Source organism: Takifugu rubripes, chromosome 18, assembly GCF_901000725.2.
Source record: "Takifugu rubripes chromosome 18, fTakRub1.2, whole genome shotgun sequence".
Taxonomy (NCBI): Eukaryota; Metazoa; Chordata; class Actinopteri; order Tetraodontiformes; family Tetraodontidae; genus Takifugu; species Takifugu rubripes.
The window spans coordinates 6,998,011-7,022,831 of NC_042302.1; the positions used below are offsets into that span (position 1 = coordinate 6,998,011).

The following is a 24,821-nucleotide window of genomic DNA, read 5'->3' on the forward strand; positions in this document are numbered from 1 at the left end:
ACAAGGATGTTGGCTGCAACTGACGTTTGAGGGTCTCATTGAAACTGTTGTCACATCTGATGCTGATCTTTGAATAGTAAAACCTATAAAAGTGGGATTCTTGTCTATTTAACACAATTAACCTTTGGGAAATCTTCCCCACTTGTAAAAATGATGCTTTAAAACGCACATAACACACAGGTTCCATTTTGTGTTGTGCACTGACATTTTTTGGCGAATTAATCTTCAGTTATGTGACTAAATACCAGAAGCATCAGAGATGCAACAGAGGTGATTAGAGGACCGAAAAGTGTTGAATATGAGATTGTCCCGCGGGTCTGGTTTTCATTTACGGTATGTGCCAATTCTGTCATTTCTTCTTCTCAACTAGCTGTGATGATTCATGGATGCAAGGAAGACTTACTGATGGTTTTAGCTGGAGCTGACTCTCTTTCTCCAGACTCAGTTTTTCTTCCTGGAGACTGTGCAGACAGCGGGGTGGGATTCAAAAAAGAGAAAAAAACAAGATAAATGCACGATGAAGACACAAAAAAAACCCTGGCGTTTCAGTTCCCACTTCAATAGCAAGACTGCAGAATTAAAGGGAAGTGATAGTTGCATTTATAAGAACTCATTTACATGTTTCTCAGTTTGCTTCTCTAAACCTCAACATGTTTGTGTGAACGCAACATGGACCAAAGCAAGACGCACGTAGCCTAGCAGTGCTAAAATTTAAGGAACTTTATCAAAATTCCTCTAAAGCGGTCCAAAAAATTACCCAACAATTCTTGGTAGATGGTAATTCCTCAATTGTTATGTTGATGCGTTCAATATTTAACACACAAGTAAACCGAAATGCTAAAATATGTGCTGAAAATGTGCTGAATTCCTGAGTGTGTTTGGCCCGAGATAAAAGGATGCGATGACTTTTATTTGCACGACCAGCATCTGCGTCTCATATGCAGCCCATTAGCCACGTTTGGACAAGAGAGCAGAGGGAGAGAGAGAAAAATAAAGAGCAGGCAACTAAGGAAGAGGGGACGAGATTAGCTCCGGACCGATAAAGAGGGGGAAGAAAAAGGGGGGGAACGAAATTAAAAGTGCCCGACACTTTATGCTTAATGCCATCTATTAAATCCCCAACACCCTCTGAGAATGACCTACAAGTGTCTCCCGTTTAATATTTTAATGACTGCCAGGGCTCCAACTCAGTGTGTGGCCTGCATTGAAGTCGCCTTATCCCACAGATCCTATCTTTGCAATGCAGCGGTGAGCTTACGTGGTGTGGTTAGATATCGCCGAGGCAGTTCAGGGTCAGACAGCAATGTTGGGAGGAAAACAGTGTGAGAAAGCAAGCTTCAAAGAATTTCACGCTGTTCGGTAAATAGAGGGAATTTGAATTTGACAGTTTGCCAGCTGGCGCTCCAATCAAAAAATGCGTTGCTTTAATCGATTCCTGACTTTCACAGCTCGCCATCAGGCGCTTCTGTCTTTCAACGCTTTGCATTTTAAATACCGGAAATATTGTATCTTAAGTCTCATCTTCTGCTCGCTGGAGTTCGGGACATGCCTATTTACGGTGATGTGCTTTTACCAAGTGCTTTCACTTGTACACTGAAAAAGGGAAGTAAGTTTATAGGGTATCATATACATATCTGCTACCATGAAAATGGTCTTGACATTGGAGCAGAACATCATTTGACTTTATTTAAAACAGTCTAAAAAAGGAAATTCCCTAAATTCTGTTGAAGCTGTTTTTTTTCCTGTTATCTTTTGTATAAAACTGTACATATATTGACTGTTTTACAGGAATGGAACTGGACGTATGGATGTTAAGCCACAACCTTTTAAAGGTTTCGGTCTTCCAACTTAACTTTCTTATTTCACTTCCTGTCTTAAACTTGGACTTTAAATGTCAACTTTAAATGCTCCCATCCAACACAGCTCCCATCTTACACAAGAGCAATTAACATCTGATGACATTTGTAGCCATTTTCAGTCTTTTTCATAGATGCGGAGGAAAAGATTTCTTTCAGATTTGAAAAAGTGACTCAAACCATTGGTGGGGTCACAAGTACACTGGTTTCTTTTCCAGAGGTCATAAGACTAAATGTTTGGGAATCTCTGTTGGATGTTATGTTGCTTAGCGATATTCCAGGACCCTCCCTTTGGCTCTGGAAAAGAAGCGCTTGCGAAGAGGGAGACGCTGCTGCGACTGCGCAGTTTTTCCGTTTCTGGGAGTGTGCTTGACCCCTCGGACGCACAGAGAGATTTTGCGGAGTGGGATGGGCACAGGAGGGAAGAGAAACATGCTGCAGAATAGGGAAAAATGTGCTGCTGGGGGGGGGGGGGGGGGGGGGGGGGGGGGGGAGCAATTCGTGGAAGTAAGAGGAAACAGTTGCAGGAGAGGAAATGAAATATTTCATGACTGACGTCAGGAAGAGAAACGCGAACGCAAAGAGCCCAGATGAGCAAACATGTTACATTCAGAACACGTGTAATCATCCACTGAACATGTTCTACCCATGACCCTTGGAAAAACGTGCGGAAAAACATGCGGACGCGGCAACAACATTGAGAATTCAACAGGGGAATGTTCTCGCCTTAGCCCGAAGGTTGGAGAACTGTTAATGAGGGCTCATCCGTCTATGGATTTGTGTATTAAATGGGGGTCACAGAAACAAACCATTTCAGCTTGTGTTGTGTTTCGTAATCTCTGTCCTCAGCAGCTTTTAGTTCGTCGTAGGTGCCCAGGAGCTGCCGCCTCAGGTGGGTGACCTCGCTTTCGGGGTCCTCTGGGTCGCCCTGCTCCTCCGCCCCCGCCTCCCCGGCCCGTAGCCTCTCCAGCTCAGCGCGGCATCCCTTGGCTTCTTCCAGAAGCCGTGTCTCGGAATCTCGGGTGCTGTTGATGGAAGTTGAAATTATTTCTTTCCATCGGAATCTGCTGCCAGGTGACCACATTTCCATTTTGGTTTCGATTGAAACGTTGAGTGTTTTTGATTGACGACTGCCGGATCCGGCCGGCTGCAACTTCCAGCTCCATGTGTGAGCTGGAAGTGACTTCAGCGCGAGCTCTAAAATATTTCCTCAGAAGCCAGTAGCTGCTGTGGCAGATGCTGCGCCCATATGTTTCCAACAGCATATAAAACCACGACATCTGAAAGGAATTCATTTCTTTTAAAAGGAAACAGCAGCCGGACGGATTCAGGCCATCACGAGACTTGGAATTCTCCACGTGTCTGGAGGCTTAATGCACCAGAATACAAAACACAGGTCACAATAGCTTTAGAAAAAAAAAAAGAGATCGTACCGCTGCAGAGTGTCCTGGAGGAGCTCGTAAAACGCCTTCAGTTTGGCTACGTTGGTGCGGCTGATTCTTCCCAGCCACAATAGCTATAAGAGATAAGAGAAATATTACAATGTTTATAGGTATGAAAAAGTGCCAGTGGTGACATGTTCAAGGCAGTTAATGTATTAGAATTCATAATAACTGCCGACGTTACCAGACTCCCAGCAGATTGACTAATTTCCTGCGTCAATCAGCCAGCAGCCTGGACCAAGGATTTAAGATCTACTGCGTGGGTTTGACGTTTCCTTACTTTATAGTCTTTGAAATAGCAACACTGTAAATGAAAGGACTTATTCGGAGAGGTTATTCCACACATTTCCCTTCTCGTAATCTGACCCATGAGCGGTTTTGTGATATATTCATTAGCAAAATAAGATTGGAAAATCTGTTTTTTTCCCTTCTGTTGGAAGGAAAAGTCCTTTTATTCCAGCCTTGGAATTCAGAGGAGAGAAGAAATAACCTCTGATCTGATGTTGGGAAAAAAAGCGTTGAGTTACAGGGACCATTACTCCCGAAAGATTGAAGAAAGAGGCCCGGCTGCATGACCGATGGTTGAAAAACCGTGCCAATCTGGAGGGTTGGTCTGGATAAAGTCTTCTCTGTGGGTAACAGTGGAAGGAACAGAAGACAGGTGTTTTTCCTCCCTTATCTCCAGTGCCAGCTTGATACACTGGGGGAGTAATGAGGTATAGGACTGTTTGTATGGAGGAGCTGCGGAGCTCGGGATATCTCAGGTCGGACTGTAAACACAGATGAGCACACTCGCCTGCGCACACACACACACACTCATGACTTTAAACATCAAAGATAGCCGATTACTCTTTACCGTAGATCCATTTCATTATATCTCTTATCTTTTTATTGTGGAGGGATTACAGATTCCGACCACGTTCCAAGGGCTGAGCGGACGGAGATATGGATGCAGCGGGCAATGCAGATTAGTGCTGCTGTTATTATGATTTATTCCAATGTTTATCAGTTTGTCACCCAAGGTCAGAGCACCACAAACCCCAGCATCGAACTGATGATCATTGAAAACATTCACGCCATCTCCAACTCTCCCATATTGGGCTCCTCACTGGTTTATCTGGTCCTAACTAGCTTTAACTGCAGTCATGCGAGCTGATATTAACCAATTTAAAAGCATACTGTGGCAACGGTCTTCTTTTCAAATCAATTTGGAGGCGTATAACTGAATATTTTTGAGGCATAGCAGTGCAGCAACAGACGCCCTGGCTTTAAGATGGACATTTATCTGACAGAAGCAGCCTGAAGCAGTTTTAGGCAGCCGTTCCTATTCCTGCGCCAAGACTTATCTTCAAGAAAGGAGACATTTACCGGGTGCCTGCCTGCCTGCACATGTGGCCAGACGTCTTCGGAGCGGGATAAAGAGGACGGGCTCGTGATGCATACCTGTCCATATGTTAAAATCGTCGTATATTAGTCGTGATCTGCACTGCAGACCGGCAGTAAAAATGCAATGTGGAGCATCTCTGAAATGGGCAACAGAAGAGAACCAGAGGGTTTTAATGTTCTTCACCCTCAGGGAGGGAAATAATGACCAACAGAGGGACAACAATGAATTCCACAGAGTGATGGAGCGCCGCAGACGCCCACCATCCCTCTCTCTGTGTCTCTACCTTCACCAGCGGATATTGGCTCTTTTCCTTAGAGTTGGGAAGACAAAGAGATTAGGTCACTTCTTTGTGCGTAATATATATTTTCCTGGATCGTTCCTGCATCAGAGCTGCGAGACATTTCTGTGACTGAAATCAATTATCGCAATCTGTGTCTCTTCTCTTGAAATATGACGAGTGAGCAGGACATCCGGGCCATGAAAAAAGAAAGACTTCGATCGTCTGACCTCTGATGAATTGCTACACTTGCACAGTCGTCATCCACGGGATCGATGCCGAGGAAACAAACCTATAAGTGTACACAAAGACTGCAGACATAAAATCTTTCACGAAAACAACATTCCTGAGATGTGTGTTTAATGAAAGAAAGAAAAAGCAAGTCGAGCAGTGATCTCTTGGTTTTGTGGCAGTCTTTCCTATCAAGGAGTGGCAGAAATGCACAGATTCCAGGTTCTAAAATTGGGATTTTTCTCTGTTGTGCTCCCAATCTGTTGTGCTCTCAATCTGTGTGAAAAAGAGTTAAAATTGCAAAGAAAATGTCACTAATTATCAAATAAAATGCCAGCAATGGATTATTAGAGCGCCCTCTAATGGATAAGAACGATAAACCCCATGGGGCTTCACTATCTTGGTCTGTATCTCAAGTCAGCTGACTGACTCAGTTTCCTCAGTCCAACTGAGTAATTAGTCCGAGATGACTGGAGAGAGATCATAAAGAAAAGCCCCCAAACTGGAACCCACTATTTTAAATGAAGCTTTGAAGGACGAACTGGGTCAGTCTATTTACGTGGATGTCCAAGCAGAATAAAACTGTGAACTGTGAAGAAACTTTGCTCATTTCCCCAAAGAGCGAGTGACTCAGGCTGAAGCAACATGGGGAAGGTTCAAAAACAAGTTGCACCTTGCCCTGGAAAATAACCCACCCCTCTTTTTTTCTCTCCTACTCCCACAGTTTTATTCTGTACCTCTGGTTCCTCATCACTGCTACGATGTTTTACATTACGCAATAAAGCTGCCCCTCCCCTTTCTCTAACTCAACACCCCCCCTCTCTCTCCCGTGCAGATATTAATGACACAGCTATCTGAGGCAGCAGCACTTCCCCTGCGCTCTCTTCCTCCTGCAGGCTGCGCTCAAACATACGCTCTACTCACAACCTGCTGCTGTGGCCACGGGGACGCGTTTGTTTTTGAGTTCAAGGCACAGAGGCTAATCGTATCTAGACTACAGATCTCAGAAAGATGAGGACAGTTTTCCTCGCCAGTCTCCTGCTCACAGCCGCCTTGGTGACGCGCGCCAGCCGGGTGGTGGACTTACCCAACTCGCACCAGAGGTGGGACGCGAAGGGACCGTACTCTTTGGGATCTGACTCTGGCAGCCAGACCGCCTGCCCCATCAAGATGAGACCGTCTGGTCAGTGCGGGAGCTCCGGCGCCGGGGCAGAGGATGAGGACTGCCCTTACCAGCTCACTCTGCCTCCCCTCACCATCCAGCTGCCCAAACAGTTTAGGCTGCTGGAGAAGACGATGAAGGAGCTCCAGAGCCTGAAGGAGGTGGTCAACAAGCTGAAGAGCGGGTGCCAGGACTGCCGCGGCGCTCAGACCAACGGACCTACGGGATACCAGCAAGCCGACCAGGGTCGCTCGCAGCCGCTGGTTCAGAGGGATGGAGATGAGGCGACGGGGCAGGAGGGGCACAGTGCATCCAGCCAAGAGGAGCGGGGAAATGGGATGGCGAACGGAGATGTCACTGGACAAGGACAAGGTCCTGCTTTTGGGAAAATCGCAGCAGCCCCAAGCAATCTGCAGGAAATGCAGGTGAGGACACTTCTCACAGTACATCTAAATGCTGTTTAATTTAAGGTGATATGTACATACAATATTCATGAACTATAGTGGCCAATTTCAAGATAAAACCCATATAAAACAACACTAAAACAATAAGCAGGGACAGATATGTGATACGCCTGTGAATTAGAAATAAAAGCAACAGATCTGCAGCAACGTGTTTCATTTACTGCTGTTTCCAGTACAAACAAGGTGAGAACAAAGTGATATGAAAGCTGAATTCCTGGGAGGCTGGTAACAGTATCGGCTTTGTGAACATTTTAGTGACAATGAGCCAAACTAAACAGCAGCCATAAAGTCATCTAAAATCTAGTCAGGTGAAGCCAACTGGAATGTAAACTGGACAGATGTTTAAAGACCTTCAAAGCCCCACTGGACCATCAGGGAAAATTCCAGCTATTGTAAACAAGACGGGGAATCTGCGTTCGCCGCTGGTCATATGGCGGCAAAATTTGGCGAGCTTGTTGGCTCTGATGGTCTGTTTGGAAGACCGCCATACGGTTGTGCTCTAAAGCCATAATTGTGTGGTAAAACAGCGCAGTAACATTCTGCCAGAAGAGATAACTCTGCCCTCTCCACCCCGCTCTCGCAGGTTAAGATGAACCGGATGTCCATCAGCCTGCGCAACGCCAGGAGCCAGATCTCGGTTCTGCAGGGTCGTCTGGAGGGCCTCAACCTGCTCAACATGGACAATGTCCAGGCTATGGTCAACAGGCAGGTGGAAAACATCACTGGCGTGGTGAATAAACTCAGCTCCACCTGCAACACGGCGTGCCCGGCGAAGAACATCCCTCAATGTAAGAAGCATTTTTAATGTTAGATTTAATATGGTGCACTCTTCCTTCCCCTTTAAGGCTTCTTTGTGATGTCGGATTCTCTTTTGACTCAGAAACTATTGCATTTTATGCAGTTCCCTCTTTGAGTCCTAAGCTTTTGTCATTCCTTTTTCTGCTTTCTCCTTATATTCATCACACGTTAGCGGTACAATTGCAGCAGATCGTGTGATCAGGGATGGTTTGTGGTAAATTTTCTGGCACAGAATGTATTCAATTGTGCCTGAGTGGCCGCGGTGTTTTGTAATTACTAAAAACAACCCATCTCGGGGTGGTCACCTTCTTCCGAGGCAGCCTTTCAGGGAAATTGGAAATGAAGCCGTGCAAACCAACGATGACATTGTCTTCTATATGTCGCTGTTTGCTGGAGCTTTTCCATTAAAAATACCAGCATCGCGGGGAGATTTGAGGCAATCGAAGCAGGGAGAGCGGGAGCAGCCCGCCAACGAAAATGGCTCAGCGTGTTAGTGATGAATCAAATTGCTCGCTGCAGCCATAGCAAACTCTGGAGCAACAAAATAGTTGGGAGTTGAGGTCATGTTGTACGTCAATGAGGTAATATGACAACTGGAGTCAAACTGGGAAATGCAGCTCCTCTTATATAACCAATTCAAGTGCCTGTACATTCCACAATCCACTAATCTCTATACAGAGAGACTCAAAGGGACAAGGGGGAGAAACTGACATTTCTGGCACCTGTATATTGTCAAATTTCTGGTTTGGAGTCTGGTTTTTGTCAAACCTGGAGCAACAGCATGCAAACAAGAAGGGCAGAAACTGTAGTCGACTCTGATATAAACAGCGTTTCTGGGTGAACGCACTGTTTTCAGTCTTCAACTGAAGTAAGATCCAGATATGGCACGCTCTAGCTCGTGCTTTTATTTTGAAATCAAAAGTGAGCTTTTTCTATAAGTAGATTAGCTAGGACAGTGGTGTGAAGGGAATCCCAGTGTCTCATCTATTCTTGCTTCCTTCTTCCTTACATTTGTCTCTTTCTCCTTCAAACATCCCTCTCAGATGTCTATTTTTGGTCCGTTTCTCCATCTCTGCTCTCTTTGTGTAACTTTTCCAACTTTGCCTTTGGCACCTCACTTTCCCGAGGAGGTCGTGCTCTTGAGTGTTCATTCATGCATAAAACAGCTAAGCTCTCATTACCTCGACATCACTGCGAGACACCTTTTTCACCATTGCTCGCGGACGCACACGGGATCAGTGACACCTTTGTTTATACGCCAGGTTAAGATGTTAAAACTCCAAAAGGGCAAAAAGAATGTTCTTGTTCTTTTAAGAAACAAGTATATATAATTTATCAGCTAAGCTGTGGTTTGACTGTCTGGAGCAGCTAAATTGTAGCTCCTCCAGATGTTTTTTTAAATAGAAGCAGGAATAATGATGAATTGTAGGCAGCCAGTTGTCGACCACACGCACGCCCGTGAATTTTGAATCTTCTACAGCTCAGCAGGCTGTGCACAGCTCTAATAACACGTGCACTTAATATAATCTGAAAAGACCTATGACTTTTTTTCTACATTTCTCACCATTTCATCCAATCTCACTTTTTCAAGGTAGCGTGGGATTGCATTCGCTATTGTCCACGATGTTTCAATCACGCGGCGACGTGAACATTAAGTTCCTTCCATTCATCCTCGCCGAGGCAACTAATCTTTGACTTTTGCAGAAAAACAGAATACATCTCCGGAGTGAGCGAGAAGCAATTTATTCCCCTGCTCAGCTACATTTCACGTCCGCCACATTATCAGGGGTTCTACATCTGCTTGATGTAACATGTCCAGAAGGAAGTGTGCTGGTGAGGGTTTCTGTTTCAGCGTCTATCGCTCTTGGTACACATTTCCGTCCATCACCGAGGGGATTTTTCTGACCGACCTCTGCTTGTCAGAGCAAATGTCCTCTAAATAAACAGCTTCCTCTGTTTGCTATCGCTCATTGGTGGACAGCATTAAACCGTCATTGACGACCCCACTTGCAAATTGTGGAAAGTTCCAAATTACCATTAAAGCAGGCAAACCAATTAGCCGCCTAATTAAGCAGTCATTTTCCCAGTGAGACCTGCAAATGCTTGGTGGTGAAACCAAGACAAAAGTCCTCACTGAGCGGGTGATGTTCAAGTTATTTAGGTCATGCACAGTGCCAGATGTCTGTTGTCTGTCTGGGGAGACTGGCTGCCTGGTTTGACACATGGGGACAAATAAGGAGAGGGACGAGGCAGAGATCTCAGAGCGAGACACTGACAAAGCCGTCACGTGCGGACCGCTGTTAACGTGGCACCGATAGAGACTGGAACCACACCCTCAACACTGAGGCTGTTTTCCAAAAAAGAATGATAACTGCAGTTGTTTTGCACTGCGAGCTACAGAGCTGAAGCAAGAATCTGACCAAACCGGACCGGAGATGGAAAGCACCAAACGCAGGTGTCCACGTGCCATCTGTGCATGGTTCAGGCTCCATGTAGAGGCTCTCTAATCCAGTTAGATCCCCACATTTCTGACAAGTCTGTTCCTTTCTAACTGACAGCGGCCTTTGGACCTTTAGATCGGGGTTGGGTCAGTGGCCTGCGGTGCAACACGGGGGAGAGGAGCAAGGGTTTGAGAAATAAATAAGCAGAGGCAGAGGAGGCAATAGACACTGTCCTGCAGGGCAGCGCAAGGGGAAGACAAACGGTTGCCTTTGTCCTGAGGTTTAACCTTCATATGGGAGTCCTGACACCTCATGTGTGTTGCAGGCTGTGGCTATCACATCAGGAAGCTCTGGCCGTGTTCTATGCTTGGAGGAACTGCTTGTGCTTGAACAAAATTGCGGGAAAAAAAAAGAGAACTCTCTCTTTGCTTAAAACGGACTTTTTAATCCTATTTCGTTTTCTGTACTCTCCTCTCAGGTCCCTTTCTATCCCATAATCATCTCCTGGCTGTGCGGAGAGAATTATTGAATGTTCAATTACATCCCGCTGCATAACCGCTCTCCCTGTTTTTCCCAGACATGGTTGCCCCGCGGGACTGCTCCGACTACAACGTTCTGGAGACGAAGAAGAATGGCGTGTACCGCGTCACCCCTGACCCACGCAACAGAACGTTCGAGGTCTTCTGCGACATGGAGTCCTTTGGTGGAGGGTGGACCGTCATACAGCAGAGGCTCGATGGGTCCGTCAGCTTCAACCGCACCTGGGCCGAATATAAGAAAGGCTTCGGAAGCCTGAGGTACACATCTCCGATTTATTTAACAGCAGAACAGGGAAGAGGTTGCTGAGAGGTCTGGACTGGTAACCTGTTTCATCAGAAGGGATTTTTTTTTTCAACAAAAAAAGTGGAATACTTTCAAAGACAATAAGATTTATGACGGTGAGGTAAGAGGCTTAAGAATATTGCGCAGAAAAGTAGCCACATGAGTGCACTTTAATCATAAGACCAAGACAGGAGAGCTGAAATGGGAAAACAAAGAGGTCACACTGCTGATTTTTGCATGCTGACTGCAGAGCTGACACCCTCTAAAGGCCAGTTCACGCAGCACGGCACCGAAGAAAAACCCAAAATAAGAAAAATTCCAACACTGCTAATTTAATCCTGTACATCTCTTTAAAATACCTTTTCACTCTGGATTACAAACAGATTATATACTTAATAAGACACTTCCAACCACCTAGCATCTATAGTTATGCCACATTTGTGGCCCAATGACTGGTCTTTTATCACCTTCTCAGGCCTTTGAGTGGAACATACCATGTATGGAGGGTGGGGGACCCAAAAATTAGACCAAAGAAAGTCTTTTAAAAATCTAAATAAGGATAATGGGTTTGTTTGAGGTGCATCTGTTGCTCATAACAAGTCTAATTAATCTCCACGCCCACACTGAGAGCACCAATGTCAACAGTGTCGTTTGTAAAAGAGTAATTTTACCTCCCCCACAACAAACAGCATTTGAGACGGCCCAGTTGGTCCTCAGTGATGATGCACACCTGTTCCCACCGTCGCTGATTGCTTCCCACCTGCTTCCGTTCGGATTGATTTTCCCGCGTGGGGCTGAAATCGGAAATTCTGACGGCTTTTGAGCCATTTTGACTGATAAGCGAATTCCAAGATAATGAGGCAAAAAATGGCTCGTGTTAAAAATGGACCGATGCGGAAACATTCATTTTTAATGCGGCGCCTCCACCGACTGCACTGAAAGCGGAATCAGATTAGAGGCAGTTTTTCACCCCTGACGCTGTAGGAGCGGGGAAATGTCAAGATTACCTCCAGATAATGACGCCTACAGATCAACCGGATCAAGCACGGCCTCAGATAATCCTCCTCCCGCTCTTGTTATTCTCCTCGCTCCTTGCGTCGGCGCTCCTCGCTGGGGGACGGGTAAATTCAGTTGGAGCGACCGTGTCGGCCGCTGACTGTAAATGAAGATGGGACGTCGCTGCATCCCAAAAGTGATGCCAAAGACATTGTTTTAGGCGGGACTTGGTCCATGCTGAACAGGATAAAGGATTGCAAAGATGAGGTCATTTTTCTGGCTGGTGAAACTTGGTTTCCTGATTTTTCTCTTTCCCCTGCAGAGGTGAATTCTGGGTAGGCAACGACCATATCCACCTGCTGACCAAAGCCAAGGATATGATCCTGCGTATCGAGCTGGAGGACTTCGAAGGCGTCCGCGAGTACGCCAGATACGACCAGTTCTACGTGGCGAACGAGTTCCTGCGCTACCGGCTATCGGTCAGCGGATACAGGTACGGGGTCAGGGTCAAACATGGGAGAGTCGGAATGAGGGACACGCCTGTGCTAACCTGGTGTCATTGCAGCGGGACTGCCGGGAACGCCATCAACTTCAACAAGCACTTCAACCACGACCAGAAGTTCTTCTCCACGCCCGACCGTGACAACGACAACTACCCCTCTGGAAACTGCGGCGCCTACTACAGCTCCGGCTGGTGGTTCGACGCCTGCATGTCGGCCAACCTGAACGGGAAGTACTACCACAAGAGGTACAAGGGAGTCCGGAACGGGATCTTCTGGGGAACGTGGCACAACATGTCGACGGAGTACTACCCCACCAACTACAGGCAGGCCTTCAAAACCATCAAGATGATGATACGGCCCAAGAACTACGCTCCCTAGAGAGATCAGAGCAGGGTCGGATCGACGGAACAGCGGTCGGATAACAAAAGTAGACTCGGAAAACTCATGCAACACGCTCATAGTCATACCAGGAAAAAAAAAATGCAGTAAAAAGTAATGAAATGAATCGCATTTCTCCACCAGTAGAGAGCACAGTGTTAAACCGCCGATGATAAAGGACACTGCGCAGGCCGGTCTTGTGTAGCGGCAGTAATATCACACAGAGGATTACCACGAGAGGAGTTTCCTTTTGGGCAGTTTCTCTTGAATGTCTCTACTTTCTGTCCTGCTGCCTCTTGTAATCAACCCAGCTCCGAGACGCACCATGGCTCACAAAAGCACCGGGGCTAATGTAGGAGCGTATGAGCTATCATTCTCTCTGCTCTGGCTGGTTTCTTAATTAACAGCAGCTGGTAAAGTGAGAGGTATGCGAGCTACAGTTTTAAATGGGCTCTGAAATTCATCATCTTCAGCGTATAGGAAAACAAGCTGAAGGAAGTAATATATAATGGTTATAATTTCTCGACTGTTTATTTAATTAACCTGGGACGCTGTATAAAAAGCATCCCAGGACAAATACCTGAATTGTATTTCCTTCCCTGCAAGGTTCTGCATTATTAATGTTTTGGAAAATTGGTTTTGACAGCAGCAGGGTGGGGTCGCAGGGGGGGAAAAATAAAAAATAAAACCAAATCAAAACAACTTCACTCCTTTGAATAAACCGAGACTCCCCACTTGTACAATAGTGCCCCCACGTGTTAGAGAATGGCATCGCATCATAATCCACTACACACTGTGAAAAGAGAAGACAAGCGGAGAGAAATGTTTCAAGAACGTGTACAGTATTTATTTTTTGCGTGTGAGATATGATAGCTTTTTTTTATAATGCATAGATCCTACAGGGCAAGGTGTACAGGTTGAGATTTGAGCAGCATTGTGACCATTCATAGTGATTATGTGTGTGTTTGGAGCTCTGTGTCTGTACCTTTTCTATCATTCATATTCAACTGTCATGCCAAAAGATGCACTTTTTTATATTAAAAAGAGATTAAAGGTCTGAATACACGGCTGTGTCATTCCCATCGACGCCTGCTCATCCTGGAGTCAGCGAATGTGTAAATTGGGTTAATGCTGTAGTAGTGTCCAGGGTGTTGATGGCCTACAAATCGAGCGATCGGGCGCCACACGCTCATAATAAATGTGTTTATGAGACATTGGCTCAGCAAAGCAGCTCAATAAAAAGACCTTGGCGAGTAAGAGCAGCCATCAAACCAGGGGAGCGTGATCGGCAAACACATTTACTCTGATGTGGAATTAATAATTCATGCATCTGATTCAACTTTCTGAGGCTTTGCTTTTAAAAATATTCAAGCCGTCATTCTAGTGTCAATGGAAGGTTAACTGGGACATTAAATAGCCATCAGTTGGAACCTTCCAGTGGCTTTTAACTTAAGTACTTTATATAATCCCTTTGTTGCATTAAAAGCATCCCTATTTTTGCCTTAGTGTCCAGTGCTATTTTCAACACAGCACATTTGGGATGGTAAATCGAAAATAAGGCCCGAAATAAGTAAAGTGAGGTAGAATCACTTTGTTTGGGTTAAATAAGACGCTGAGTAAATGTTTTGTGACCTTTCTTCGGTATTTATGGATTACCTCCTCCAGATGTTGCAGAGGACTTGCAGAGACATCTGTGTTGGCAGCAGGCTGCTCCTGTGGGGGGGAGGCATCAGGTGCGAGGGTCTCCTCTTCCTCCTCCTCTTCCTCACCTCTGCCATTGTCATTCTGCTCCTCACAAAGACTCACTAATGTGCATAAACAGATGCAACAAATCAGCGAACCAAAGGAGCAGAAACTCTTAAATTATTGAAAGTGCCTGATAAACACTTTTTTTCCTCATTAGTATCAATGTTGGATCTGATACAATTAGCATAATTAATGCTATATATCAATTTAGCTTACTTCGCAAGTTTAGTGACCGTTTATCGGTTTAAAAAGGGGGGGAAATATGCTTACTTTTATCTCTTCAGTCTTTAAACGCGTCCTCACGAGAATGTCATTCAAAAAAACCGTATTAACCTATCAAACCAACACCATTTGAGACTTTTGTTTTTTGTTTAGTTTAGTTTTTAAGAGTAATGCTAGCGCAAACAAATCAGTGGCTTTGCTCTCGGAACTAAAAGGCCTGCGTGTGGTCACCATGGCAACTGTCACCGCCTCCACAGGCAAGCCAGGAAATCCAATTTAATGAAGAGAATCTACTTTCTGTCTCAAACTTTTTAGCTTTCGCTCCTCAATATTGATAGTTGTTATTACGCAAGAAGTAGGAATTAAAATAATGTCTGCTTACTCAAAAACCAATATCTCTCGCGCTCTGATTGCAACCACAAGGTGGCGATAAAGTGTCATTTAAATTCACAAATTCAAGCACCGGAAGTCATCTAATTTTCATCCAAACGTTGTTGATTTTATGGGACGGAAATACTTCAAGTGCAGCTATTTTCAATGTACTTTTTAAATATGGTTCAATTGCTCTCTTTCACAAACTTTTTAATTTTTCCATAACTTTATTGCAAGTTGAATAAAGCACAGACAAGAGTTAAATCCACTTAGTGCAGGAAGGCTTTTCTTCCTTTATTCTTCCCTCAATTTTTACTGGCATCTGGCAAAGTTAAATGTTCACTCCCTTGCAACAGCTGCAGGAATTATCTCAGCTATGAGTATGAGTGCCTGCTAGCATATTCATTCAGTGCAACTCTTTTTTGTTCCCCATTACACCTGAATGTGAAGGTAGAGTTGGAAAAATACAGCACAACTGCTGAGATGAATAATTTATCTGAATTTGCTGCCTTTTAAGGGCACTGCCAGGCTTAAATCATTTTATGAAGTGTGAGCAAACCCGGCATGTTGCTAGTTGGCAGCTATACAATAAACTCCTTCTTCAAAGAATATCTTTAGAATAAGTCATTCCTCTCTATCTAACATAACATGTGGGACAAGGATGTGCACTTTGAGGTTAGTTCACCCGGCACAGTGGCAGCATTTGACTGCACTGTACAAAATCACTTTGAGATGATTTGTTTTGATTATTATTTTTGATTATTATTTTTGGTCTGATTTGTTTCCTCTGGCAGTGGAATGGAAATTCGGGTATGTGCTGTTCAATCTGGACTGGACTTTTGAATGATGTTGGTCTAAATTTACCACCCTTCATTAAAACACGAACAAATCACATGCAATTTTGACGTGAGTGCTGTTCAAGGTTCCAAAATAACCTTGAGTTCCCTCCAAAAGTCTTTATAGGATATGATGACATCCAGAGAGAAAGCAGGTTATTTTCAGATGAAAAACCATCACACTATGCTGCTCCTTCTTTGACCATTTTTGGCGAAATAAAACAAGCAAGAGTTAGCTATTACTGGGGTCTAAATATTGTTGTGAAGAAAGAGACTATCAGGAAAACCACAAAGATCTAAACAGCCTCAGTTCCTCTATTCAGCTAATTAAAAGCAAACTAAAGCTGGTCACTTGAATTTCTTAAGTATTGAGTTCTGTTTACTAAAAAAGAACATCTGTGAGGTCAAAGACAGATGTTCATGATGCGCAGTGAATCATAGGTGAGAAAGGGAAAAAGAAACACATTTCTGCTCACACTGGCTCATAAATATGCCAAAGAAAATGAACGTGGGAGTACAAACCTCCCATTGGCCTGTTGGGGTAAAAGTCACAAATCTGCAAGTTAAAACAACTCTTGCAAGATTTACTTTCAGATCTTGTCACAAAAGGTAAAACACAAAAAAACAGTGTCTGTTTTCTGTAAAGAATATTTAAAAACATGGTTATGGGGTTGTAAATGAAACACTATTGACTAATTTAAAGTGATTTTAAAAAATCCACCTATAATAGCTTTAAAACACATACTGTACAAATGTTAGCATTTGATCATCACTGTTGCTGTCATGTTAGCATGATAAGAGCATGTGGGCTGAGTGCAGTGTTTCTCTGCTGCAGGCTTTTCCTGAGTCAGATTTATGACACCCTCTGCTGCTACACACATTTTGTGAACTCAGAAGCTCAAGAGCAACCGCAGCTGTCAAGCCTTTGGTGTCTGAGGGCGGCAAAACCAGGCCCCTGGAAAATTGTCGCTGTACTCTGAAGGTGAAGCGTCCAGGTCTGGTTTGCTGCCACAACAAACACTAGTACACTGGGCTAATTTTACGACCCTACCCCCCATCCTCTGGGTTCCTCTCTTTTATGTGGCCTCCAGGCTGCGTGAAATGGGCTAATTATCGCTCGCATTCCGGCGCTCCCCCAATTAGAGAACCACTGCCTATATTCTATGTAAAACAGACAATATGAAAATACAGCGAGTCTTTTTTCTCACAGGGACGTGAAAGATAAACCCGTCAGAATAGAATCAAAGTTTAACGGACTATCTCACAGATAAGTCGGTGAAAAGTTGAGGGATGCGTTTGGCGCAGCCTGAGTGTGATGTCAAAGACCCCCCCCCTCAGTTTGGCTCTTTTTGATCGCCTTGTTTATGTGTCACATGAGCAACAACAATCACATGTGTGAAAGTCTGGATCGCATCCCGACCTTTGAAGAGAGCAGCGTTGAACAAAAGATCCAACATCAGGACACACAAGGAAATTAAATGCTTTGGCACTCGGATATGGATCAGCCACAAGAAATAAAGATTAATGTGGAGGACACAGTTGTATCTTGGAATATATAACATAATTCAAACTGAGGGGCGCAGGCCAGAAGTGGCACACCACAGCACAATCCTTGGCAGCGTATTCACTTGCTGTTCAGGGCCACCCTGTCTGCATTCCCTCCCCTGACCAGTGGTTGGCAATGAAGCAGCGTCGACACTTCACTGGTTTTAATTAGCGACTGGAGTCGGACTTGACAATGGATTTGGGAAACCAGGAAGTAATTAATCTTATCAATCTTAGACTAGAGTTGATTTCTCATCCACAGGCTGTTTTACACAGGAAATGTTGCAAATGGAGTCCAAGGCCGTCCTCCTGGACAACTTTAGATCCAAGTCTAAAGTCTGGCTTTACAAAAAGCCATTTGTTTAACATCAGATGATGTCACATATGCGGATTAAATTCATTTTCCAGATATTTATCTGAAAAAATAATTCTAAAGATTCCTGGTAGACAGACTGGTAGACATCTGTTCATTTGTAGCTTCCTGTTCCTCCATGTGTTTGTGTGTGAAATTCTTTGGCAGATGGTTGAAGCCCATCTTTATTAAAATTAAATTGCCTGTGTGGGGCCGGCGATAAGAAAATGTTTTCAGAGTTTCCGCTTTCAAACCTAAATATATGAAAACCTTGGGCTGTAATCATTACCGGGCATGTGAGTCTCCGTGATCTAGGACGATGGGATTCATCCAGAGACGGTTTACAAATGTCGGGGGGATTAGACTAATGTTACAGACGCTTTCCTGTTATCTGTGTTACAGCCTCCCACAGGCCTCATCCTCCTTATCACAAGGTAAACTGGCATACCTCCTGTGGGTCCCCATCACCTGCCTGCAGAAAAGCTGCGGTAAACACATCCGGACAGGCCGTCTCGTGGCACTACGGCCGAAGCACTAATCTGTGGCAAGTGAAGAGTCTGTTTGACGTCTCCTCCTCTCACGTAAACATCTTCCTGGAAGGGTTCAGTGCCATCCAGGCTCTTAAAGGCTTAAAAAATACAGTGAGATTGCTTCAAAAATAACCCTTTAAAAGATTAATAATAATTCCCTTAAAGCACGTTAAACCTCATTATTCTGAAGAAATAATCAGATTGAAATTCAGAAAAAAAACAGTGGTCTTTTTCCGTGTTTTTAGGTGCGAATGAGGCAATTCATCTGCTCTGGTCTGATGCATTTATGCCCCATTCGCTTGAGTCTCAAGGCCATTAAATCCTTTCTCCCACACACACAGCTATGGCAACATTACTTTATCTTTAAACATGAGAGGACAGGCTGTCCAAATGAGCAAAGCAGGTCTGGAGATGTTAAATTATACAGGAAAGACACTTAAAAAGGGGCGATTCAAACTCAGTTAGCTGTGAGGGCTGGGAATTTGAAATTATATTGGAAGATATAATTAAAATTGACATTATGAGACAAAATAGATGTGGTAATTTTCATCATTTAGTTGGTAAAATTAAGATAATAAAAAAGTTGTGCATATTTTATGATTTCCTCTCCGGTTTATTTTGACTCTTGACCACAGTGCCCCCTGCTGGCCACTAGGAACACTGTATATGGAAGAGTAACATGAGGCAGGAGGCAGAACTTTAAAGCTACTTTAAATTTTTAACGGGCTTCTTACTTGTCCCAGTTCTCCTGATAGGTATCAAAAGCACAAGGCCGAGCACAAGGCCTTGCAGAGGGTGGTGAAAACTGCCCAACGCATCACAAGGACTACACTCCCTGCCATCGGAGATGTCCAGAGGAAGCGCTGCCTGCATCGAGCACGCAGCATACTCAAGGACTCCTCCCACCCCGCCCACAGACTATTTTCCCTCCTGCCCTCTGGGAGGCGCTACAGAACCCTCAGGACTCGGACCAGTAGACTGAGGAACAGCTTCTTCCCCAGAGCAGTGTCCCTGTTGAACTCCTGCTGACCCTTACACACTCCACACCTCACTACACTACAGCAGTTTACACAACAACTCACTAGCTTAGTAACCAATGTAGCTACTGTTTAAACCTGTCCTGCGCACTCATGCACTTTATCATCTGTATACACGTAATTTATAATTTGCACATCTCCTCTATCTTATGTAAATAGCTAAATAGCTCCTGCACTTATAGTCCAAGGCATTTAATGTAAACACCATCTGTAAAATATGTTTATAGCACAACCCGGTAAACAATTGTAAAATAACCGCCATACTGTATTTATTAAGTTATTATCCTCACTTGCTGCTTCTTTTGCACTTCTGGTTAGATGCTAAACTGCATTTTGTTGCTCTGTACCTGTACATGTGCAATAACAATAAAGTTGAATCTAAAAAAAAAAAAAAAAAAAAAAGTTTTATCACAAACTGGTGTCCATGAGGCAGGAAGCTGTCAAATCTCTAAATGTGATCTACTTTCCTGTTTCTGGTGCAACCGGAAGTACTAAAATCAACGCGGTGATTTCTGTTAAGCTGATTTCCTTCAGCGTTGCTTGTTGCTAATTAATAAAATAGAAGCAATTAACCTTATCTGGTCACCAGATCTCCTGAGCGGCCTTTCATTTCCATACTCTGCTCATTTTGTGTGCTTGTGTGCATTAATTAGAGTGTGTTTGCCTCACATCTCCAGACAAGAGTCCTCCAGGGATTCCTCCCTTCCCTTTCATCCTGGCCACAGCCATCAGAGCGCGACACCCATACTATCACTGACTTGAGACAGTTCCACCCTGTGCTTCATTCAGCATTTTTCCCCTTGTGATTTATCTTCCAGTTCTTCATAACTTTCTTCAACTCAACTCATCTGTTTGTTTGAACAGATGACGATGTTGCTTCATGTTTCCTGAAGACTATTTTTCAGGCTTATTATATTTTTGTAGAGCTGTATGACAGTTTTATGATGATACTTTTTAAATTATTATTCTACAGAAATAAGAGGGACTAAATAACTGATGATAATAGCAACAGAGCATCTCCAAAACTGCAGCATTTTTGGGTTGTTCCCGCTCAGTAGTATCAAGAAGGCAGAGTGGTGAACCAGGGGGGCCCAGGCCAAGAAATCAGCTGCTGTAGCTCAAATCTATGCAAAACATAGAAGCTTCTCCTGACAGAATGGTGACAGGACACACAGGGCAACACAACTTGTTATGTATGAGCGGCATACCTGCAGACCGCTCAGGAAGCTCGCCCTGACTCAGAATCAGAATCAGAATCAGAAGCAGATTTATTGCCATTGTTCATGTAATACACAGTATTACACAAACTAGGAATTTGTCTTGGTGAGACGCTGCGACATTCAACATAAAGAAGACCACACTAGAATAAGATAAATAAAATAAAAATAAGACATATATACAGTATATACATAAATAGTAAGTGGTAAGAGGTAAGTGGTAAGAAATAGTGCAGGTCAATGCAGGAGTAATGTGATGTATTGTTCGTGAGTCCGACTGGCTGCTGTACATGGTGCTTAAGTGATAAGTCACTTGGTGTTCAGCAGCCTGATGGCAGAGGGGAAGAAGCTGTTTGTGTAGCGGGAGGTTTTGGTCCGAATGGACCGTAGTCTCCTGCCTGAGGGGAGGGGGGAAAACAGTCCGTGACCAGGGTGGGAAGGGTCGGCCGTGATCCGACCTGCACGCCTCCGGGTCCTGGAGATATACAGGTCCTGGATGGATGGACCACCACCAGAAGCACCTACAATAGACGCATCACCTTAGCAATGGACTACAGCAATGAAGGAAGATGTGCTGGGGTCCTGCAATCGATGTAGATGTCGAAACTGCCTTCATCAGCATTGTTGCTGTACACCCTTTGATGGAAACCATGTTTCCTCAGGGCGAAGGCCTCTTTCAGTGGGATAACGAGCGGCGCCAAAGCAAAAGAGGGTTAAGGCGCACAACAACAAGTTCGAGGTGTTGACTGGCCCTCTAAATTCCACAGTTCGTATTCCCGTCGAGCATTCTTGGGCATGCAATTAACTTGCTTAAAGATCTGCTGTCAACATCTTGGGGCTAAGGACACGTTCACAAAAATGGGGCCAACTTAATATCAGACTGGTCGTCTCATTGTGCCTGATCACCGTGATTAAAGTGTACGGACATTGATCCATGGATAAGAGGACAGTGTAGTTGTGGCTAAAAACAAAAATGCTAAGACTCTTACACAAAAGCAGCATTTCTGGGAAATAAAATTGTGAAACAATGTCAAAAATAGATCCACAACGTCATGCTAACTTTGCTACCTACAGAGACGGGCTGTAACTTTCCACGGCTGCTAGAGCCATCATTTTATTGCACGATATACTTTACCCGCGGTTTATTTTCAGTTTTTGTTTCTCCCTGAATGTGGTCACAGGCTGTCTCTACATCTTGGACTGGGAATAGCCTACACACCAAAACCAAAATTACAGACTGAAGTTGGTCCAAGGGCCAACAAAGTAGGCGTAACGGGGATAATTTAATCACTAAGACAATTAAGCTCCTTCCAAATATCTCTGAATTATTACAGAAATCCTTCTCCAGCATCACTCATCCGTTGTAAGAACAATCAAAAGAGACACGTACAAAAGAGAAGGCACCAGTATGTCAGTTTGGAGAACATTTAGTCTGAGTTGGGCTCTTTGGGAGCGCACCATGACTCACTCTGGTTGCCCATTCCCTATAAAAGCGCTGCAGCTTGAACCCAAAGCCGACCCCCCAACGGTGACTCAGCTCTGGTCTAGTTTGGGAGACATTTAGAGGCCAGTTTAGTGAGCTTTTAAATCTGTCTCCACAGTTAAATAGACTAATGGGAAACTTTACAGCGGCACAGGCGGAAACAAGAGTAAATGTCAGTTATTTTGCAACAATGTGTGACAAGCTCCCGCCTGTAGAGGATGAGCTGGTCAGAGGGTTGCGGCAAGGAAAAAATGCAGGTCGGTGGGCCGGCCACGGGCACTTTTGGTGACCTTTGCATGCTATGGGCCATTGTTGGAACACGCATAGGCTTCTTTAGGCATTCATGCATGCAGGAGGGAGTCCTGGATAATTGCTCTGGTCCAGGAGGAATGTTAAGAGCAGGGTAGGAGGCTATGCTGGCTCGGTGCTAACCTTTCCAGTGCTGCACACTAGAAAAATCATAGAGTCAACACCGAATTTTCCTTTAAAATCTGAACTTAAATCGATACCGTCTATATTTCCCAGATCAGGGATCAGAGTCACAGTCATGTATGGACACATTTAGGCGATTTACAGTCAAACACCAAAGATACTGATAATTTCCTTTTCAGGCTTAAATATAAAGGTTTGCAACGTTACATTAGTTTTACTGTGTCCGTGTGCTGCTCTGATACAGTATATAGAATAAGGAACTTAAGAGGTTTGCATCTCTTAATAAACAAACAATTACATTTAATAAGCTGCAGCTCAGTTTGTAAAATCAAATTCAGCCTGTTTCAGCTTTGCAAAGTCTTCCAAATGAATCAGGATGCATCACTGATTTATGAAGGAAAATCATTTTTAGGAAGCAAAATCCAAAGCGATATAAATTTTCAGCCTGTTTGGAACCTGAAGACAAGTGTTGACTGTCCACCAATATTCTGCTTTCAGATCACACACCACTTAAAATTCCCACAACAAACCCACCAGTTTCCTTTTTAACTTTCTGTCAAAGCCCTGCATCCAGCGACTTTCAGGAACTGGAATTCCCCCCCCCCCCCTCAGAGACAAAACAAACAGGAGCCTCTCAAGGTCAGAACTTGCCTTTATTGTGCGGATGTTCCAGCGAAGACTCGTCTTGCACGGTGGATCAATTTCAGGGACGTGTGTTTCATCTGTCAGTTGCAAACACATTTAAAAAGAGCTTTCAACAAAGACTTGGAGGGAGATCTTGACATGGCACCAAATCTACAATATTTTAGCCAAAATGATCTAGAGAATTTTCTCACCATTAAATTATTCAGGATTACCCAAAGCCCCATGCTCACAGATATGTTCGCCAACTGTCTCCTGTCCAAAAACCTACAAAGACATGATGCAAATATCGATACACACAGTTAATTTAATATTTATGGTGCTCTGAGCACAGTCTTCACAAGGAATCTTTTGATATATAGCAGATTTAGATCACATATGGCCAGAATCTGGACTGACTGACACATGCATTCGCAGGAGAGACAAGAGGAAGGATTAACGGGGATAAAGCCTCAACATGGAGATCATTTGGAGGTAGAAACATGGCATCCAGCAACAGGTACCACCATCCTGAGTAATATCTGAGTGCTGAAATGCAAGAAAATGGCAGAAATGAGGATGTCGGGTGACAACCTTCATGATTTATTGCAGTCACAGCTGGTTGAGAGGCTGGAGAACGGGAAAAGGAAGCATCGGGACAACTGAGATTATCATCCCCCCGGTGCTGTGGCAAAGCATGAACTGAGCTGTGGCGAATGCAGATCTTGGACCGTGACATTTCCTGCTTTCATAGGAAATAACCTATTTGGTTTGATGTAGACGTTCTCACCCCCCAAAAAAAGGGATCTAGTCACACGGTGAGGATTGAACCTCTGCTGGGTTGTTACTGGCAATGCTCACCAGCATGATTCATTACATTCAATGGAAAATATGTCTAAACACGGCTGGCACCGGCTCTCAATTAATCATTTCAACAATATCCATCCATGTATGCTGTTAAGTTTTGTTAAGGTATGTCCAAATAAATCAGCACGACCAAGGAACGTTTGCCGCGCGTATGTAAACAACGATGACATTAATAAACGGCGCACAGCGCGTCATGAAATTAAAGGACTATGAGGCAGCGAAGCACCCATAGCTGTCACGGTTGATGATGCCACCTGCGCATTAAGGTCCAAGAACGCAACTTTCTTGATAAAACAAAACACGCTCAACTCGATATTCCCACAAACACAGGAAATCCTACGAAAAGCCACAAAAATCGTGGCTTCAGCCGATTGATTTTCTGCTGAGGTTGCGGCTGTGCTTCTGTTTATTATCACGTTGCTTTTATCCAAATCTGACCCGGCTGTGTAAACATGCCCCCCTGCACGGGCGACAAGAGTTGAGGACATAAAATGACGGCACGTCAACGGTTGCTGGGGGAGATTTAATACCCAGAGGTCAAAGCCACTCCTGCGACCCTCAACATCAACTTTCTTGGTAATTTCGTGCATTGGGATTCTTGCGATGGCAGGTAGTTTCTGCTTCGTTTGGGTTACTGGCTCGCTTCTCGCTCCTTTGCCAGAGCAACTGTTACGGTATGTGTTTTAGAGAGAACCCGAGAGCAGACCAGAACACGATGGTAAGATGGTCCAAATGAGTTTGATTGCGGGGGGGGGGGGGGGGGGGGCAACACAAAGACAGACAGTCCTCCTGGACTGCGGGTAG

The 24,821-nt window shown here is 44.3% G+C and overlaps 2 protein-coding genes across 2 annotated transcripts in view; one reads left to right on the forward strand and one right to left on the reverse strand.

Annotated features, from left to right (window-relative positions):
• The window catches only part of ccdc146 (coiled-coil domain containing 146), a 32,991-nt gene extending 13,878 nt beyond the window's left edge, over window positions 1-19,113 (reverse strand). The window contains exons 1-5 of the mRNA XM_011613457.2: window positions 19,095-19,113; window positions 14,414-14,562; window positions 3,290-3,372; window positions 2,666-2,881; window positions 404-461 (exon numbers count right to left, since the gene is read on the reverse strand). Coding sequence (XP_011611759.2) covers window positions 404-461; window positions 2,666-2,881; window positions 3,290-3,372; window positions 14,414-14,562; window position 19,095 — 507 coding nt within the window. The 5' untranslated portion in view covers window positions 19,096-19,113. The remainder of the gene's footprint in view (window positions 1-403; window positions 462-2,665; window positions 2,882-3,289; window positions 3,373-14,413; window positions 14,563-19,094) is intronic.
• On the forward strand, window positions 6,038-13,818 carry fgl2a (fibrinogen-like 2a). Its single transcript, XM_003972905.3, has 5 exons — window positions 6,038-6,780; window positions 7,403-7,607; window positions 10,636-10,855; window positions 12,199-12,369; window positions 12,442-13,818. The coding sequence occupies exons 1-5, from the start codon at window positions 6,205-6,207 to the stop codon at window positions 12,755-12,757; spliced, it is 1,488 nt and encodes a 495-aa protein (XP_003972954.2). The 5' UTR covers window positions 6,038-6,204; the 3' UTR covers window positions 12,758-13,818.
• Window positions 19,114-24,821: the final 5,708 nt, after the last annotated feature.